The sequence below is a fragment of the Pan paniscus genome, chromosome 8 (assembly GCF_029289425.2).
Source record: "Pan paniscus chromosome 8, NHGRI_mPanPan1-v2.0_pri, whole genome shotgun sequence".
Classification (NCBI taxonomy): Eukaryota; Metazoa; Chordata; class Mammalia; order Primates; family Hominidae; genus Pan; species Pan paniscus.
Genome location: NC_073257.2, coordinates 55,328,258 through 55,349,467, shown reverse-complemented (window position 1 = coordinate 55,349,467; position 21,210 = coordinate 55,328,258). Strand labels below are relative to the sequence as shown.

The following is a 21,210-nucleotide window of genomic DNA, read 5'->3' as shown; positions in this document are numbered from 1 at the left end:
CCCCCTATTCCGAAGTGTCAGAGGACACTGATATTCTCCCAGAGGGAGCATTTTACCTAGTGGGTGTGTATGGCTTCTTAGGGCAGAAGAATCCCGGAGTTGCCAGGCAGGCCAAATCTTTCATGACCCCATTCCTCTTTTTCTAACTCAGCTGTATCTTCAGAGTTGTCTCCGTCTTTCCAAGAACAGAACAAAATGAACAAGGTAAGTTGTTTATTAATTCCCTACTTTATTTTGCGGTGGACTTTGTGAGATTTGTAAGAGTCAGTATGGTTTTTTTGTTTTGTTTTGTTTTGTTTGTGACATGGAGTCTCGCTCTGTCGCCCGGGCTGGAGCGCAGTGTCCCCATCTCCGTTCACTGCAACCTTGCAACCTCTGCCTCCTGGGTTCAAGCAATTCACCTGCCTCAGCCTCCCGATTAGCTGGGACTACAGGCACAGGCCGCCACGCCTGGCTAATTTTTTGCATTTTAATAGAGATGTGTTCACCGTGTTGCCCTGGCTGGTCGCAAACTCCTGAGCTCAGGCAATCCGCCCGCCTCGGCCTCCCAAAGTGCTGGGATTACAAGCGTGAGCCACCGTGCCTGGCCAAGAGTCAATATGTTAAGATGAGAAATTAGTAATAGATAAAAATTGAACTTCCCAGAAAATATAAAGTAACAGATCAATAGCAGGGCCAAGTTAGAGTCAATAAGTTGAGCTTCATGTGTTTCTTATGTTTCCAACAACCATGGCAGAAAGGAAGACACTGGATATGGATACAGACAAACTGACTCCTCTGAAGACACAAAGACTTCCTGGCAGATACCTTTTTTGGTTATAACATAGGGACCCATAGTGAATAACCTTCCAGTGTTAGCCCTGAAATGAGTGCAGCCTATTGAGTCAAACTGCTTTTTTAATTTTTATTTTACACAGGTTCCAATTTTCTTTTGGATGTACTGTTTGATCAGTAAGTTAAAATGTATTTTAATTTTAAATTTTTTTTTTTTTATTTTTTTGAGACAGAGTCTCGCTCTGTTGCCTGGCTGGAGTACAGTGGCACGATCTTGGCTCACTGAAACTTCTGCCTCCTGGGTTCAAGCGATTCTCTTGCCTCAGCCTCCCGAGTAGCTGGGACTACAGGCGTGCACCACCATACCTGGCTAATTTTTGTAGATTTAGTAGAGACGGGGTTTCACCATGTTGGCCAGGATGGTCTCGATATCTTGACATCGTGATCTGCCCTCCTCGGCCTCCCAAAGTGCTGGGATTACAGGCGTGAGCCACTGTGCCCCGCCAATAAATTAAAGTGTATTTTAATTTTTTTTTTTTTTTTTTTTTTTTGGATACAGAGTCTTGCTCTGTCGCCAGGCTGTAGCACAGTGATGCAATCTCGGCTCACTGCAACCTCCGACTCCCTGATTCAAGTGATTCTCCTGCCTCAGCCTCCCAAGTAGCTGGGATTATAGGCATGCGCCACCATGCCCAGCTAATTTTTGTATTTTTAGTAGAGACAGGGTTTCACCATGTTGGCCAGGCTGGTCTCAGTCTCCTGACTTCGTGATCTGCCTGCCTCGGCCTCCCAAAGTGCTGGGATTACATATTTTAATTTTTAATGAATCTTATTTCTACATGTGTAGCAGATAGATAGAAAAACCCCTACACTTTAAATATAGAACTTAATGAATTATTACAAATCCATGGCGCAAATAATGAATACATACGTCAAAACAAACATTGCCAGCCCTCCTGCAGCTGCCGTCTTGTCCCCCTCACAATCCTGACACCTCCCTGCTCATTCACTCATTTACATTTAATCTGTGGCTTCAGTGGCAGAGTTGACTAATTGTGACAGGAACCTTTTGGCCTGCAAAGCCCCAAATATAATGATGTCTGATTTTTTTTTTTGGAGAATTTCTCACTCTGTCACTCAGGCTAGAGTGCAGTGGTGCGATCTTGGCTCACTGTAGCCTCTGCCTTCAGGGCTCCAGGGATTCTCCTGGCTAAGCCTCCCCAGTAGCTGAAATTACAGGCACATGCCATCACACCTGGCTAATTTTGTATTTTAATAGAGATGGGGTTTCACTTGGCCAGGCTGGTCTCAAACTCCTGGCCTCAAGTGATCTGCCTGCCTTGGCTTCCCAAAATGCTGGGATTACAGGCGTGAGCCACCATGCCTGGCTAAATATTTAATGTCTGATTTTTTACAGAAAAAGTTTACCAACCCTAGATTAGTTTATTAAGTTTATTTGTTGATGGTGTGTGCTATTTTAGATGACTTTACCTACTTTGAGGTCATGAAGATAATCTCTTTTGTTATCTTTTAAAATATTTATTGTTTTGGCATTCACATTTACCTCTCTTTCATTGGAATGGGTGCCTACTTTTGTATGAGGTGGATGTCAGATTCCTGTTTTTCATACAGTTAGTGTAGAATTATTTTTGAAAACACCATCCTTTCCCCACTGTTTTACATTGTGATATTTGTCATCAATTATGTGTACATATATGTCTGTGTGTTTTTTTGGACTGTGTTCTGTTGGTTGGTTGTGCCAGTACCTCACTTGGTGAAACATCTTAGTGTCTAGTAGTGGGTTTAACACATTTTTTCTTCAGCAAATCCTGGCTCTTCCTAGTTCCTTGCATTTCCATACAAATATTGTTAGTATTCTTAAAATAACTTGCTGAGACTTTCTTTGGGGTTGAATTGAACCTATATATAAATTTGGGAGGAATTTCTTACCTTTTTTTTTTGAGACAGAGTTGCCCAGGCTGCAGTGCAGTGGTGCGATCTTAGCTCACTGCAACTTCCACCTCCTGGGTTCAAGTGATTCTCCTGTCTCAGCCTCTCCAGCAACTGGGATTACAGGCACCCGCCCCCACGCCTGGCTAATTTTTTTGTATTTTTAGTAGAGACAGGGTTTCTCCATGTTGGCCAGGCTAGTCTTGAACTCCTGACCTCAAGTGAGCTGCCTGCCTTTACCTCCCAAAGTACTAGGATTACAGATGTGAGCCACTGTGCTTAGCCTCCGATTCCATTCTTGATTATTTTCTTTCCCCAGTTTTCTGACATCCTTCTGATTTTCTCTTGATGGCTTTGAGCACCACTATATTATAAATGTCTCTGTAGTCGTTGTTTCATTCTTGATCTTCATATTATGCTTCATTTTTTTTTTTTGAGATGGAGTTTTGCTCTTGTTACCCAGGCTGGAGTACAGTGGTGCTGACCTCGGCTGACTGCAATGTCTGCCTCCCAGGTTAAAGGGATTCTCCTGTCTCAGCCTCCTGAGTAGCTGGGATTACAGGTACCTGCCACCACGCCTGGCTAATTTTTTGTATTTTTAGTAGAGATGAGGTTTCACCATTTTGGTCAGGCTGGTCTCGAACTCCTGTCCTCAGGTGATCCACCCGCCTCGGCCTCCCAAAGTGCTGAGATTACAGGCGTGAGGCACTGCACCCAGCCTGTGCTTCAAATTTAATATATTTAGGACATTATTTGCTAGAATACCGTGTCCAACCTATTTTGCCCTAACTTTCCTGGTTTACATTGTGGCCCTAGTATCTGAGCAGCTGTTCATGGGGATAGCCAGAGGAAACATTTTTTTTCTTAATGAATTAGTGACCACATTTTGTTGCTCTGTCTCCTATTATCCGTGCCCTATTTGCATCCTGGTTTCTTCTACAGTAGTTTATGTAAATGTTGTTTTGTCCTTTGCCGCTCTCAATAGAATTGGTTCTGTAAACAAAACCTGGTCACATAATTGCAGTATATGCTCACATCTCATCTTTGGCTCTCCCTTTTTCACAGCAGTGATCCCTAAAAGATGTGCCCTAGAGGATATCCAGAACAATCCAACTGGATGTCTTCTCCTATGTACTCCACAGAGGTTTCAAGTATAATAGTTCCAAGATCTTTCCATTTTCTACACATCCCTATTATTGTCTTTGAATTAAAGGATTAGAACCCAGAATATGTACTGCGATGAAGAAAATGTCAGGCTTTCTACATTTTTAAATCTAAATGAGAATTAAATTAGAATTCATAATAAATGTACTGACAATTTATTTCTGTGATTTGTAAATATAAATCTGTAGTTCTCAGTAATATTCTTGAAAATGGTAAATGATCAAATAGTTTAGAGACCATTGGTGTAAAATTACTCTGTAACCCATTTCCTTGGCTTTTCTTCTCAAGACAGCACCAGGCCATTTCCTGTGCTGTCTGCCCTTTTGTTGATGTCTGCAGTGTGTTGGAGGCCCTCACCTTTGCTTGTATCATGGCCCCGTGCTTATGAAGGACGTAATAGAGTGTTCTTCATAATTCAACCAACAGCTATACTTCCTCAGTGAAACTCAAAGCAGAGCTAACTTTGCTCCTAACGTTAGTCTGTTGGGTTTGTACTTTCACCTTAGTACTTGCAACATGTTACCATGTATATTTTCTTACCACTCTGTGTGTGCTTTGAACACAGGAAGATTTTTATTAATCTTAGTGTTGCCAGGAGTGATGATAGTTCCAGGTACATTGTGGGAACTTGATAATTTTCTTGCATGAATTAATATCTTAATGCATTAATGGCAGAATATTTCTGTTATGATTTCTTTTTTCCCTAAAAGTATAAAGCAAAACAAATATTCTGTGAATAATAATCATGGTAAGGATTAGCCCATACTTCTTTTTTCATGCCACCTAATTCTGAACATTTCAGGTAGATCAGAAGTTCCAGGGGTCAGTATCATTTAAAGATGTGACTGTGGGCTTCACCCAGGAGGAGTGGCAGCACCTGGACCCTAGTCAGAGGGCTCTGTATAGAGATGTGATGCTGGAGAACTACAGCAACCTTGTCTCAGTGGGTAAGGTCTGTTCACTGTATCATTCTAAATAGCATTCGTTTATTTTGATTATAAAACATATAGGCAGTCTGTCTAGTTTAATGACATTATTTAGGCTTAGGTTAGGCTTCAGGAGTCAGTGTTGATTGAGCACCAGAAGATACTTGTGTTCACCTCTCCAGTGAAAATGTTCCACTGGCAACTTGAAGCAGCCCCAGAAGCTTCTTCCTGCTTCAAAGGCCTGAAGTCTAGACTGCTTGGTCCAAATCCTAAATTATTTCCTGTTAACAGGGTATTGTGCTCACAAACCAGAGGTGATCTTCAGGCTGGAACAAGGAGAAGAACCATGGAGACTGGAGGAAGAATTCCCAAGCCAGAGCTTTCCAGGTGCGTTAATATGTACTGCACAGATTCACATCAGGGGATTTGTTGTTTCCCAGTAGTTAATTCAGGGTTTGGCAACTTTGGAACATTTTTCAAGAACATCTCCATAGGGGTCCTAACCTCTGGAAGTGATGGAGAATGCTGATTCCTAAATCAAACCTCCAGATACTACTCACAAAAAATTTTTCCTTTTAGAATCATTTTTTGAAGGTTTACCATTCTTACACCTGCCAATAGTTCAGTCTTTGCCCACCTCAACTTTACTGTTGTTTTTCTTGGTTATTTTTCTCAAAGCACTTTCAGTGTCCCACCTTAACCTCCATTGTTTTGTGTTTATTCTTCTGTCAGAATTTTTTATTCACTCATTTTTAAACTCAGCAAATAATTTTTGAGCACTTGGTGTGTGCTGAGGATATGATAATGAAAAAAATTAGGCCAGGCATGGTAGCTCACACCTGTAATCCCAGCACAGGTCGAGGTGAGCAGATCACTTGAGGTCAGGAGTTTGAGAACAGCCTAGCCAACATGATGAAACCCCATCTGTACTAAAAATACAAAATTAGCTGGGCGTGGTGGCAGGTGCCTGTAATCCCAGCTACTTGGGAGGCTGAGGCAGGAGAATCACTTGAACCCAGAAGGCAGAGGTTGCAGTGAGCTGAGATTGCACCACTGCACTCTAGCCTGGGCGACAGAGCGAGACTCTGTCTCAAAAATAAGTAAATAAATATAAAAAAATAATAAAATTATGTCTCTAAGTATATTATGTGTACTTATGTTTATGTATATTAAGTGTTCTGTGGTTTTAAAGACTATGAAAGAAATTAAAGCAAGTTTAGATTACTTTAAGGAACAGTCAGGGGAAACCTTACTGAGGTCAACATTAGAGTAGAAATTTGAATGAAATGACTGTGTGAGCCATGAGGATTCTGCCTCTTTTCAGCAGGGGTAATAGCAGCTGCTAGCCTTGGACAGGAATGTGCTTGGTGGTTTTCAGGAATAACCAAAAAGTCACAGTGGCTGAAGGGAGGGCTTGATTGGAGGAAGAGCAGGAGGTGAGGTGAGGGAGGCAGCTAGAGTCCAAAGGTGAGCCTATCATAAGCCTTATTTGGTTGAAATCTGTTTAGTGGTAGATTTTCAGCAGATGAGCAACATCTGATTTATATTTCTGTAAGATCTTTCTCACCTCTGTAGAGAAAATATTGGGTAGGGCATAGGGCATAGAGAGCTCATTAAAGTCCTGTGGTAGTTTTCCTTATGAGTGATTGTGGTAGCTTAGACAAAGCCGGAAGGCAGGAGGGAATGGGATGAGGTTTGATTCTTTCAGTATTTGGAAAGTGGGGCAATAACAAAAGAACTAACATTTGTAACATCAGAAGGAAGTGAAGGAGGTGTTTAAAGTGTATGAAGAAGTAATGGCTGGTCCTTCTCAAATTTAGCAAAAGATATAAAACTGCACATTCCCGAGTCTGAAGTAACATCAAATAAGTTAAGTCCATGGCAAACTCACACTATAATTAAATTTTTGAAAACTAAAGACAAAAAAAATTTCAAAGTAGCCAGAGAGAAACAACACATTCCCTGCAGGGAATGACTGTGGGTTTCTCTTCTGAAACTGTGGTGGCAGGCAGGAAGTAGTATATTTTCTCAAGTACTGAGGGGAAAGCACTATCAAATAAAAATTCTGTATCTTTTGAAACTATATTCATGAATAAAGGGGAACTAAAGGCATTATTAGACAGGGAAGCTAAGAGAAAATGTTGCTAGCAAACCTACCTTTAAAAATTGACTAAAAGTTCTCTAAATAGAAAGGAAATAACAAGAAGGCTTGGGATGCAGGAAAGAAAGAAGATTGGAGGTTGGCAAAAATGGGGATAAATACATTTTTCTCGTGAGTTTCTAGAATCATTTTTGATGGTTGGAGCAAAATGCTGTGTATGTAGGGGAAACACTTAAGACAATTATATTTTAAAAGTGGGGAGGGTAAAGGGGCCTAAGTGGAATGAAACTTGGTACATTTCACTTGAAGTGGTAAAATGCTTGATAGACTGTGATAACTTACATATGTACATTTTAATACCTAGAACAACTACTGAGAAAACTATAAAATGTGGTACACTTAGAAACACTATAAATAAACCCAGATGGAATCTAAAATAATATTTAGGTAACTAATCAGAAAATAAGAAAAAAGGAACAGATGAATGGAAAACAGAAAAGAAAACAAATAGCAGCCTAACAGAGCAGCATTTACCTTAAATGTAAATAATCAAAGTACACTGATTAAAATATAAATTGGCAGAGTGGAAAAAACATAAAATATGATCTAAAATTTTTAATTTTTGTGAGTACATAGTAGGTGTATTTATTTTTGGGGTACAGGAGATGTTTTGATACAGGCACACAACGTGTAATAATCACATTAGGGTAAATTGGGTATCTATTCCCTCAAGTATTTATCTTTTGTGTTATAAACAATCCAGTTACACTCTTTTAGTCACTTTAAAATGTACAATTAAATTATTTTTGACTGTAGTCACCCTGTTGGGCTAGCAAATATTAGGTCTTATTCATTCTTTCTATTTTTTTGTACCCTTTAACCATCCTCACCTTCCCCCAACCCCACCCCACCACCTTTCCCAGCCTCTAGTTACTGTCCTTTTACTTTCTACCTCATCTCCATGAGTTCAGTTGTTTTAATTTTTACCTTTCACAAATAAGTGAGAACATGCAAAATTTTAACATTCTGTGCCTCCATTTCTGTCTAGGTTGTTGCATATGACAGGATCTCTCATTCTTTTTTATGGGTGAATGGTACTCCATTGTGTATATGTACCACATTTTCTTTATCTATTTATCTGTGAATGGACACTTCGGTTGATTCCAAATCTTAGCTCTTGTGAACAGTGCTGCAGTAAACATGGGAGCAGAGATATCTCATTGATGTTCTGATTTCTTTTCTTTTGGGTATATATCTAGGAGTGGGATTGCTGGATTATATGATAGCTCTACTTTTAGTTTTTTCAGGAACTTCCAAACTGTTCTCTTTCAGCCATATGAAGTGAAAACCATGCTCTGTAAGTGCTCACCTGACTTTTGGTTCCTGTGAAACTGCTTATTTTGTGTAGATAGTTGCCAATGTTAGTCTTCCTGCGGGAGAGTGTGTATGATCGGTGGCGTTCTCTATTCCACCATCTTGCTCCACCCATCCTAAAAATGTTTTCTTAGGAAACTCATAGTGAACAACATAGGTTGATAAAGTATATAAAAAGATAAACTGTACAAACATTAATCAAAAACAAAATACAGTAGACTCTAGAGCAAAGAAAACTATTAGACAAAAAGAACATTATATAATGATAAAAGGATCAATCCAACAAAAATGCAATGATCCTAAATGTGTCTCTAGCAAACCTCAAAGTACACAAAACAAAACTGATTGAGTTGAAAAGAGAAAAGCACATTTTAATTGTAGTTGGAAAATTCATCACTTCCCTCTTAGCAATTGATAGAATTACTAGCCATATGATTACTAGCAGATATAGAAGAACAGGACAGCAACATCAGCCAACAGGACTGAAGCATCATTATAGAATAGTGCTCAACAAGGCCAGGTGCGGTGTCTCACGCCTGTAATTCCAGCACTTTGGGAAGCCGAGGCGGGCAGATTGCTTGAGGTCAGGAGTTCAAGAGTAGCCTGGATAACATGGTGAAATCCTGTCTCTACTAAAAATACAAAAATTAGCCAGGCATGGTGGGCGCATGCCTGTAGTCCCACCTACTTAGGAAACTGAGGCAGGAGAATCTCTTGAACTGGGAGGCAAAGGTTCCAGTGAGCCAGGATTGTGCTACTACACTGTAACTTGGGTTACAGAGTGAGATTCTGTCTCAGAAAAAAAGGAAAAAGAGTAGTGCCCAACAACAGCAAAATACAATTTTTTTCTCAAGTGTCCATGGAATATTCAGAAAGATAGACCATATCCTGGGCCATAAATAAGCCTTGGCAGATTTAAAAGAATTGAAATCATTCTGAGTGTGTATGTTTTCTGGCCATAATGAAACCAAACTACAAATCAGTAATAGAATGACAATAGGAAAATATCTAATCATTTAGAAATTAAACATCAGACTTCTAAATAACATCTGGAGTGAAGAAGGGGCCTCAAATTTAATAGTAGAAATGCATAGACTTAATGAAAATGAGACCATACCATATCAATATATGTGGGAGGTAGCTAAAGCAGTGCTGATAGAGAAATTTATAGTGCCAAATGCTAACATTAGAGAAGATGATAGGTTGCAAACCCATAATTGACTTTCTACCTTAAGAAACTAGCAAAGAGCAAAATAAAACCTCTGTTAAGTAGAAGGAAGAAAATAACACTGGAAGCAGAAAGCAGTAAAATTGAAAAGAGGAAAAAGTAGAGAAAACTAATGAAACATAGGGTTCTGTGGAAAAGAATAAAATTGGTAAACATCTAGCAATATTGATTAAAAATATAAAATGAGATGACAAATCATCAATATCTGGAATGAAACAGGGAATATCACTCCACCATCCATTTAACAGTATAATAAGGGAATCTTGTCAACAACTTTATGTTCATAAATATGACAACATAGGCCAGGTGTGGTGGCTCATGCCTGTTATCCCAGGGCTTTGGGAGGCCAAGGTGGGCGGATCACCTGAGGTCAAGAGTTCGCAACCACCCTGGCCAACATGGTGAAACTCCGTCTCTACTAAAAATACAAAAATTAGCCTGGTGTGGTGGTGCACGCCTGTAATCCCAGCTACTCAGCAGGCTGAGGCAGGAGAATGGCTTGAACCCAGGGAGTGGGAGGTTGCAGTGAGCTGAGATTGCACCATTGCATTCTAGCCTGGGCAACAGAGCAAAACTCTGTCTCCAAAAAAAAAAAAAAAAAAGAAAGAAAAATGACAACATAGAAGAAATGTAGCAGTTTTTCAGAAACCACAAACTATTGCAACTCAATTAGGGTGATATAGATAATTTGAATGACCCATAGGTTTTCATAAAAGTTGACTTAATTTGAATCAAATAATTTAAATTTTAAATAAAAAACCTCCAAAAAACCAATTTCTGAGTACTAGAGAGTTGTTCTCACTAGAGAATTCTACCAAACATTTACACAAGAATTAATGATGATTTTACACAATGTCCTCAAAAAATAGAAGCAGGAACATTTCTTTATTTTATTTATTTATTTATTTATTTAGATGGAGTCTTGTTTTGTCACCCAGGCTGGAGTGCAGTGGTGCAATCTCGGCTCACTGCAACCTCTGCCTCCCAGGTTCAAGTGATTCTCCTGCTTCAGCTTCCTGAGTAGCTGTGACTACAGGCGCATGCGACCATGCTCGTCTAATTTTTGTATTTTTAGTAAAGACGGTGTTTCACCTTATTGGCCAGGCTGGTCTCAAACTCCTGACCTTGTGGTCCACCCACCTCAGCCTCCCGAAGTGCTGGGATTACAGGCATGAGCCACTGCGCCTGGCCAAGAGGGAACATTTCTTAACACATTTAAAAAATTATTTTGATGTCAAAACCATACAGACAGTACAAAAATAATAAAACTACAGACCTATACTCCCCATACATTTAGTAGCAAAAATCTTTACCAAAATACTAGCAAATAGAAAATAGTCATGTAAAAAGTATACACTATAAACAAGTGGGATTTACTTGAGTTATACAAGCAAGGCTGGTTCAACATTCAGAAATCAATCAATGTAATTAACCCACCATAGGCTAAAGAAGAAAAATGATATAACATCAGTTAATATAGAGAAAGCATTTGACAAAATGCAGTATGCATCCATGATAAAAAATCTCCATACAAGACATTAAGAGGATCTTCCTCAGTTTGATAAACGAACATGCACAAAATATCTATAGCAGATATATTTGCTGGTAAGATGAAATGTTTTCTCTGTAAAACTGGGAACAAGGCAAGGATGTTTGCTCTCACCACTCTTATTCATTGTAGTACTGTAACTTCTTTCAAGCACAATGAGGCAAGAAAATGAAAGAGAAGGCATACACATAGAGAAGAAATAAAACTGTTTACATTTACACATGACATGACTGTATATGTAGAATATTACAAGGAATCTTAGAAAATAAAAACCTCAGGCCAGGCGTGGTGGCTCATGCCTATAATCCCAGTACTTTGGGAGGCCGTGGCGAGTGGATCACCTGAGGTCAGGAGTTTAAGAGCAGCCTGACCAATATGGAGAAACCCCATCTCTACTAAAAATACAAAATTAGCTGGGTGTGGTGGCACATGCCAGTAATCCCAGCTACTTGGGAGGCAGGAGAATTGCTTGAACCCAGGAGGCGGAGATTGTGATGAGCCGAGATCACACCATTGCACGCCAGCCTGGGCAACAAGAGTGAAACTCCGTCTCAAAAACAAAAAAAAAGAAAAGAAAACAAAATGAAAACCTCCCAGAATGAATGAATGATTTCCAAAAAGTTTCAGGATCCAAGATGAACACATATAATCAATTTCTGTCCACTAACAATGAACATATGCAAATCTAAATTAAAAACATAATACCACTTATTCCATAGAAAATTAAATACTTTGTTATAAATTGAACAAAATATATATAGGACCTTTGTGCTGAAAATTACAAAATTCTGATGAAAGAAATAAAAGAACACTGAAATAAATGAAGATACGTGGTCTCTTGATAGATTGGGAAACTCAACTTTGTAAGTAGGCCAGTTCTCTCCAAATTGACCTACAGTTTAATGGCATTCCTGTCAAGATTCCAGTAAGGTTTTTCTCAGCTTTAAATAAGCTTATTCCAAAATTTCCATAAACGGTCAAAGGAACTATATATATATATATATATATATATATATATATATATATATATATATATATAAAATATGAAACAATTTTGAGAAATTTTTTCTCAGAAGTTTTGAGAAAAAGAATAGGAGGAGGAATTATTGTATCCAGTGTTAAGGCTTATTACATTAGTCTCCCCTTTTCTGTGGTTTTGCTTTCTGCAGTTTCTGTTACCTGAGGTCAACTGTGGTTCAAAAATATTAAATAGGAAACTTCAGAAATAAGTAATGCCTAAGTTTTAAATTGCACACTGTTGTGAGTAGCATGATGAAATTTTGCACTGTCCTGTTCCAGGACATGAATCAACCCTATGTCCAGCATACCCAGGCTGTATATGCTACCCATGAGTTAATTACTTAGTAATTGTCTTGATTATTTACTGTCACTATATGTGTCCAAGTAACCCTTATTTTACTTAATAATGGCCCTAAAGTGCAAGAGTAGCGATGCCAGCATATTGTTATAACTTTTCTATTTTATGATGTTGTTAATCTCTCCCTGTCCCTAAGTTATAAATTAAACTTTATCATAGGTTTGTATATTTAGGAAAAAACAGTATTTATAGGGCTCAATACTATCTGAGGCTTCAGGCTTCCACTGGGCGTCTTGGAATGTATCCCCCTTGGATAAGGAGTGACTACTGTATGTATATATTAATAGCTATAATAATCAAGAGGACAGGATGTTGGTTGAATATACACATTGATAGAACATACACATAGAACAATGGAAAAGAATAGAAAACTTCAACATTGATTATGCTGTTATAGACTGTATGTTCATGTCTCCCCAAAATTCATATGTTGGAGCCCTCAACCCTAGTGTGGTGGTGTTTGGAGATGTGGAGCCCTTGGGAGGTAATTAGGGTTAGATTAGGTCATGAGGGTTGGGCCCTCACGATGAGGTTAGTGCCTTACAGGAAGAGGAAGTGAGAGCTTCCTCACTCTCCATGTGCGTAGAGGAAAGGCGATGTGAACATGCAGTGGCCAACTGCAAGCTGGGAAGAGGCCCTCACCAGGCCCTGGCCATGCTGTCATCCTGATCTCAGACTTCCAGCATTTGGAACCGTGAGGAAATAAACTTCTGTTGTTTAAGCCATACTGTCTGTGGTATTTTGTTATGGCAGCTGAAGCTAAGACATTTGACAAACTGTTGACAAAAATGCAAAAGAAATTCAGTCAGGTATTCAGCAAATGATGCTGGAGCATTTTGACAATATATTGTTTTGTGTGTAGTAAAATATATATAACATGAAATTTGCCATTTTAACAGTTTTTAAGTGTACAGTCTAGTGGCATTACACTCACAATGTTGTATAGCCATAACCACAATTTCTAAAACATTTGCATTATTTCAAACAGAAACTGTATTGCCATTAAGCAGTAACTACTCATTCCCCCCTCCCAACAGCCTATGGTAACCTCTTATCTAGTTTGTCTCTGTGAGTTTTGAATGTTGTGAATATTTCATGTCAGTAGTGTGACAACATTTGGCCTTTTGTGTCTGCGTTATTTCACTTAGCATGATGCTTTCAGCTTTCATCTGTATTGTAACAAGTATCAAGACTCTTTTCTGGCTGTTTAATCCATTCATCTGTTGATGTACACTTGGGTCGTACACCTTTTGGCTGTTGGGAATAATGCTTCAGTGAACACTGGCATATCATTATCTGCTCAAAGTTCCTGTTTTCATTTCTTTTGGATATAAACCTAGGAGTAGAATTGTTTTATCAAAGTGTATTTCTTTTAGCTTTTCGGGGTACCACTGAATTATTTTTAATGTGTATATATACACAGATATTTGTTTTTGAGACAGAGTCTCACCGTCACCCAGGCTGGAGTGCAGTGGCACGATCTCGGCTCACCACAGCCTCTGCCTCCTGTGTTCAAGTGATTCTCCTGCCTCAGCTTCCCGAGTAGCTGGCACTACAGGCGCATGCCACAATGCCCATCTAATTTTTGTGGCTTTAGTAGAGACGGGGTTTCACCATGTTGGCCAGGCTTGTCTTGAACTCCTGACCTCAGGTGATCACCCACCTTGACCTCCCAAAGTGCTGGGATTACAGGCGTGAGCCACCGCACCTGGCCTTACCTACTCTTTCTTTTGTTGCTTATCCATTTTATGTCATAGTTAAGAATCCATCACCAAACCCAAAGTTTTCCTTATGTTTTCTTCTGAACATTTCTTCTAAACATTTTATTGTTTTAGCTCTTATTTTCAGTTCATTTTTGTGTATAGTCAAAGTAGGGATCTAACTTTATTTTCTAACTTTATTTTCATGTGGAAATCCAGTTAACCCAGCATCATTTTTTTGGTCATTTGTCATCATTTCAAACAGAAACTCTATCGCCATTAAGCAGTAACTACTCATTCCCATTCCCACCAGCCTGTGGTAACCTCTAATCTATTTTGTCTGTGAGTATGACTGTTGTATTTCATGTCAGTAGCATGACAATATTTGGCCTGCATTAACTGAAAGAAAAGGCTTTTCTTTCTCCCAGTGAATAGAATTGACGCCCTTGTCAAAAATCAGTTGACCATAGGCAGTGTATTTTTGGGCTCTCACTTGTATTCCGTTTGTCTGTATGTCTACACCTATGACATGACCCACTGTTTGGATTATTGTAGCTTTCTAAGAAGTTGTGAAATTGGACGTTTTGAGTCCTCTGACTTTGTTCTTCTTTTTAAAAATTGTTTTGGCTATTCAGGGCCCTTATAATTCCATGTGACTTTAAGGATCAGCTTTTTATTTTGGTAAAAATGCTGATGGAATTTTGATGGGGATTGTGTTAAATCTGTAGATCATTTTGGATGGTATTAGCCTTTTTAAAATATGACATCTTTCAAACTGTGAACATGAGATACTGTTTCCTTTATTTATGCCTTCTTTAATATTTTTCATCAGTATTTTGTAGTTTTTAGTATACAAGTGTTGCACCTTCTTGGTTAACTTTATTTCTAGATAGTATTTTATTCTTTTAGATGGTGCTATAGGTAGAATTGTTTTCTTAATTTTCTTTTCAGATTGTTCTTTGCAGGTGTGTAGCAACACAACTGATTTTTGTGTGTTGATGTATCCTGCAACTTTGCAGAATTCATTCATTAGCTATAGTATCTTTCTTGTAGTTTCTTTATGATCTATCTTTAGGATTATGTCACCTGTGAGTAGACATAGTTTTATGTCTTCCTTTGCAATGGATGCCTCTCTTTCTTTTTCTTGTTTGGCTGGAACTTCTACTGCAGTGTTAAATAGCACTGGCAAAAGTGGGTATTTTTGTCTTCTTCCTGATGTTAAGATGAAAGCTTTCTTTCATCAGTGAATATGATGTAAAGCTGTGAATTTTCTATATATGCCCTTTATCATGTTGAAGAAGTTCTATTCTGTTTTGTGTTTTCTGAATGTATTTATCCTGAAAGGGGGTTGGATTTTGTCAACTGCCTTTACTGCATCAACTGAGATGATCGTGTCCTTTTTTTACTTGTTTTATTAATGAAGTGTATTACATTCATTTTCTTTTCTTTTTTTTTTTTTAAAACATTGATTTTCTTATGTTGAACCACACAGGCATTTCCAGGATAAGTCCCCCTTGGTCACTTGGTCATGGTGTATACTCCTCTTAATATACCATTAAATATATTTTACTGGTATTCATGTGTGTGTGTATGTGTTTGTGTAGCTTTGTATCTGTATTCATACGCATCATTCATTCATTGATTTATTCATTTGCATTTGTATTTTTTTTTTTAAAAGAGTCTCACTCTGTTGCCCAGACTGGAGTGCAGTGGCACAATTATGGCTCACTGTAGCCTCGAACTCCCAGGCTCAAGTGATCCTCCCAACTCATCCTCCTGAGGGGGCTATAGCTGTATACCACCATGCCTACTATGCCCAGCTATCTTTTTTTTTTTTTTTTTTTTGGTGGAAACAGGGTCTCACTATGTTGCTCATGCTGGTCTTGGACTCCTGGCATCAAGTGATCCACCTTGGCTTCCCAAACCTCTGGGATTACAGGTGCTATCTACCATGCCCAGCCTCAGTCTAAAACTATTAACTGTAAGAACTGTCAGTTTCTCCCTTGCATTCTGTCAGTGTTTGCTTTACATGTTTCACGAAGCTGCTTGGTACATATATAGTTATAATTTTTATATCTTATTGATGGAACGACCCTTTATTCATATATAGTATCCTTCTTTGTCTCTTGTAACAGCTTTTATGACTTAATCTATTTTGAGTGAAATTAGTATAGCCATCCCAGTTCTCTTTTGGTGGCTATTTTCATGGAATATCTTTTATCAGCCTTTCAGTTTTAATTTATTTGTGTCTTTGGATTTTAAGTCAGTTTGTTTTAGACAATGTGTAGTTTGATCATGTTTTAAAAAAATCTATTCTGAAGCTGGGTGGTTGACACCTGTAATCCCAGCACTTTGGGAGGATCTCTTGAGCCCAGGCCTTGGAGACCAGCCTGGTCTACAAAGTGAGACTCCGTTTCTACAAAAAAAATTAAAAAAAAAAAAAAAAGTTGGGTGTGGTGGTGTGCGCTTGTGGTTCCAGCTACTTGGGAGGCTGAGGCGGGAGGATCCCTTGAGCCCAGGAAGTCAAGGGTGCATTGAGTCCTGTTTGTGTCACTGCACTCCAGCCTGGGTGACAGAGCAAGACCCTGTCTAAAAAATAAATAAATCAATCAAATCCATTCTGCCAGCCTCTGTCTTCTGATTGGTGAGTTCAAGCAATTATCATTTAAAGTAATCACCAACAAGGAAACACTTCTGCCATATTGCATTCTGTTTTCTGTATATTGTATACCTTCTTTGGTCCCATATTCCCTTTATTACTGCCTTCTTTGTGTTTCGTGTTTTTTTTTTTTTTTTTTCAAGACCAAAGTCTTGCTCTGTTGCCCAGGCCAGAGTGTAGTGGTATGATCTTGGTTCACTGCAACCTCCTCCTCCTGGGTTCAAGCAATTCTCATGCCGCAGCCTCCCAAGTAGCTGGGACTACAGGCACGTGCCACCACACCCAGCTAATTTTTGTGTCTTTAGTAGAGATGGTGTTTTGCCATGTTGGCCAGGCTCGTCTTGAACTCCTGGCTTCAAGTGATCCACCCGTTTCGACCTCCCAAAGTGCTTGAGATTACAGGCATGAGCCGACCACACCTGGTCTGATTTTTATATTTATTCCGTTCTCATTTCCTTCTGTGTACATTTTTAAGATATTGTCTTTGTAATTAAACATGAGGATTACTTTCACTTTCTAAATTCATGACAATCTAGTTTAAATTGATTCACTCATAACTTCAATATCATATGAAAACCTTGCTTCTACCTAGCACCTTACTCATCCCCTTTATGTTGTCACAGATTATGTCTTTATACATTGTGTGCCCATAATGTAAATTTATATTTAGTTCTTATCCATTTGTCTTTTAAGTCCTGCAGGAAGTAAAAAAATGGAGTTACAAAGCAAACATAATGACCCTGGCTTTTATATTTGTCTATATAGTTAACTTTATTGGAAGTCTTTATTTTTTCCTCCAGATTTGAGTCTAGTTTCTTTTTATTTCATCTTGAAAGACACCTTTTAGTGTTCCCTGTATAGCAGGCCTAGTAGTAACAAACTCAGCATTTGTTTATCTGGGATTATCTTCATTTCTCTTTCATTTTGAAGGACAGTTTTACCAGCTAGAGAATTCTCAGATGATAGTGTTTTTCTTTCAGGAATTTATATATGTCATCCATCTGTCTTCAGGCCTTCAATTGATTTCTGTGGAGATATGAGCTCCTAATATTAATGAGGGTCTCTTGTAAAGTAAAAATGCCACAAAACTTTCCCACCATTTGAAGTCGCCTTTTTCCTGATTTAGTATTCACTTGGTTACTGTAAACCTTTAATTATTTTCCAGAGTTCTAACAAGGTTGGTTTTTATAGTTCTTTTTTTTTTTTTGGTGTTTCTGTGTGGAGACAGTTTGGAGCTGTGTACTCCACCATTTGATTATGTCACTCAACACTGTTAAGTGAATGGACCAGTTGTCCATTCGAGAACAACAACAAAATGAGATATGCAAAGAAACAGGAAAAATGTGACCCATGCACAGGACTATCAATAGGCAACACAATAATAACTGCCATTTTAGTTGGCAGAAACTGGGTTGTCTGGTGCAGATCAATGTATATTGTGTAATTTGAGGAAGAGCCAGTAAAATAATGAAAAATGAACAAAACCTTGGGAAACGGATATCATTAGGTGCACCAGCATACACAAATGGGAGTATCAATATGAGAGAATAGAAAGGGAAAGAAAAATTTTTTGAAGAATTTGCAGAAACACCCATAATTTGTTGAAGAAAACTAATATATTCATCCAAGAAGCTCAGCAAACTCATAGGAGGATAAATGCAAAGAGACTTATACCCAGACATGTCATAATGAAAGATGTTTTTATCATGCTCTTATTTGACCTGCCTTATAAAAGTGATAATACAAGTGCTGGTGAAGATTTAGAGAAACTGAATTATTCATACATTTTTGATGGTATGTAAAATGCTACAGTCATTCTAGAAAATAGTTTGTCAGTTCCATTTAAAACTAAAAACAAACTTAGCATGTGAACCACTAGTTACACTGTTAGACATTTATCCTTGAGAAATAAAAACTTAATGTTCCATCAAAAAAATTTTATAGCAGTTTTATGGGTCATAGCCCAAACCCGAATAATCCAGATGTTCTTGAATGGATAAATAATGTGTAGTGTGTCCATACCATGAAGTGTTACCCAGTATTAAAATGGAATGAATGACTAATACATGTAACATTATGGATGAATCTCAAGAGATTAAGCTGAGTTTTAAAAAACCCAATCTCAAAAATTTACATGTTTGTTCTGGTCCACCCCATAGAGTTGGGATGAACCCTCCTGCCCCCTACGCTTGGTTTAGGTATCAAAACTGGTAATGATATCAAGAGTGTAAAAAAGAGTTTATTACTTATACACACAGGTTTCTAGGGAGACCAGAGAAGGCTCCTAAGCAGGTCTAAATGTGGATTGAGAAAGAAGGGAGAAGAATGGCTGCTTGTCATTAGGAATTTGGGGTAGGGCGAGCACACACAAAAAGGATGGAGTTTGTGTGTTTTCAGTTTCCTACTGGCATTGAGGGAGGGACCACCTAGGCTTTATTATTGGCTTGCCCAAATGTAGGGTAAGAGGGGAGATGGGTGGGATTTGAAATCTATTAGCAGCCAATTATCACAAATGCAGTTAGGCTGTTTATCATAATACCTCATGATCTGTTATTTGTGTAACAGTTTTGAAATGACAGCATAGAGATGGAGAACAGATTCGTGGTTGCCAGCGTTAGGAAGGCAGAGAGGGTGGGAGATGGCTGTAGTTACCATGTGTGGGATCCTGGTGATGGGACTGTTCTGCATCCCCAATGTTGTGATTTTCACAAAAATCTATACCTGTGGCAAAATTTATAGAACTAAATATACACAACTAATGCATGTGAAACTTGTGAAATCTGAATAAGATTGATTGAATGAATCAGTGTCAGTTTTTGGTTGATATTGGACTATAGTTCTGCAAATTGTTACCATGGAGAAAACTGGGTGAGGGGTATACAGAATCTTCTCATTATTTCTTCCAGCTGCATGTCAATTTAAGAATTGCCTCCAGGCTGGGCGCGGTGGCAAATGCCTGTAATTTCAACAGTTTGGGAGGCCAAGGTGGGTGGATCACTTGAGCTCAGGAGTTTGAGACCAACCTGGGCAACATGGTGAAACCCCATCTCTACAAAAAGTAAAGACATTAGCCAGGTGTGGTGGTGCGTGCCTGTGGTCCCAGCTACTTGGGAAGCTGAGGTGGGAGGATCGCTTAAGCCCAGGAGGTCAAGGCTGCAGTAAGCTGTGATGGCACCATTTGACTCCAGCCTGGGTGACAGAGTGAGACCTTGCCTCAAAAAAAAAAAAAAAAAAAAAAAAAAGAGAAAGAACAATTTTCTTCAAATAAAGAGTTTTGTAAATTGCTTACCAACTATAAATAATTCAGCTTCTTAATCTTTAATAAAGATAATAGACAGGCTGGGTGCGTTGGTTCATGCCTGTAATCCCAGCACTTTGGGAGGCTGAGGTGTGCAGATCACGAGGTCAGGAGATGGAGACCATCCTGGCCAACATGGTGAAACCCTGTCTCTACTAAAATACAAAAAATTAGCCGGGCATGATGGTGCGCACCTGTAGTCCCAGCTACTCGGGAGGCTGAGGCAGGAGAATTGCTTGAACCCGGGAGGCGGAGGTTGCAGTGAGCCGAAATGGTGCCACGACACTCCAGCCTGGCGACAGAGCGAGACTCCATCTCAAAAAATAAAATAAATGTAATGGACAAAAACATATTGTACACTATTTGTTGAAAAATCACAGCACACTTTCTATATGAGAGATGCTGGATCTCTTGTATCACCAGTTTTACAGAATCACATAGAGGATCGACTGTCCATTACACAGACAAGAAAAAAATAATAAAACATAAAGGTTGGGAAGTCAAATTTTCATTTTGTGTGCAGACGATTTGATTATCTGTACAAGCAAAAGTAAACGTTACATAGAAGTGATTTAAATTACTAAAAAAATTAGTGAGGTGGTTGGCTGTAAGAACAATGCATATCAGTTGTGTTATTTATACACCACAAAACAGGTATATAAGAAACAATTTTCTTGAGAATTATATGAGATATAATTCACATACTGTACTCTTCACCAATTTTATGTGTATAAATCAATCACTGTTAGTGTATTTGCAGGATTGTGCAACCTTCCTGACAAATTCTTTTATTTTTTTTAATATGGAGTCTCACTCTGTCACCCAGGCTGGAGTGCAGTGGCATGGTCTCAGCTCACTGCAACCTCTGCCTCCCGGATTCAAGCCAATTCTCCTGCCTTAGTCTCCTGAGTAGCTGGGATTACACAGCCTCCTGAGTAGCTGGGATTACAGTTGCATGCCCCCACACGCAGCTGATTTTATATTTTCACCATGTTGGCCAGGCTGGTCTCAAAACTCCTGACCTCAGATTATCCACGCACCTCAGCCTCCCAAAGTGCTGAGATTACAGGCGTGAGCCACCGCACCCAGCCGACAATTGTTTTTTTGAG

The 21,210-nt window shown here is 38.8% G+C and overlaps 1 protein-coding gene across 1 annotated transcript in view; it reads left to right on the top strand.

Moving 5' to 3' along the window:
* The window catches only part of ZNF33B (zinc finger protein 33B), a 47,597-nt gene that overhangs the window by 1,444 nt on the left and 24,943 nt on the right, over positions 1 to 21,210 (top strand). The window contains 3 exon segments of the mRNA XM_034930349.3: positions 152 to 204; positions 4,691 to 4,835; positions 5,106 to 5,201. Of these exon segments, the coding sequence (XP_034786240.2) occupies positions 196 to 204; positions 4,691 to 4,835; positions 5,106 to 5,201 (250 nt within the window). The 5' untranslated portion in view covers positions 152 to 195.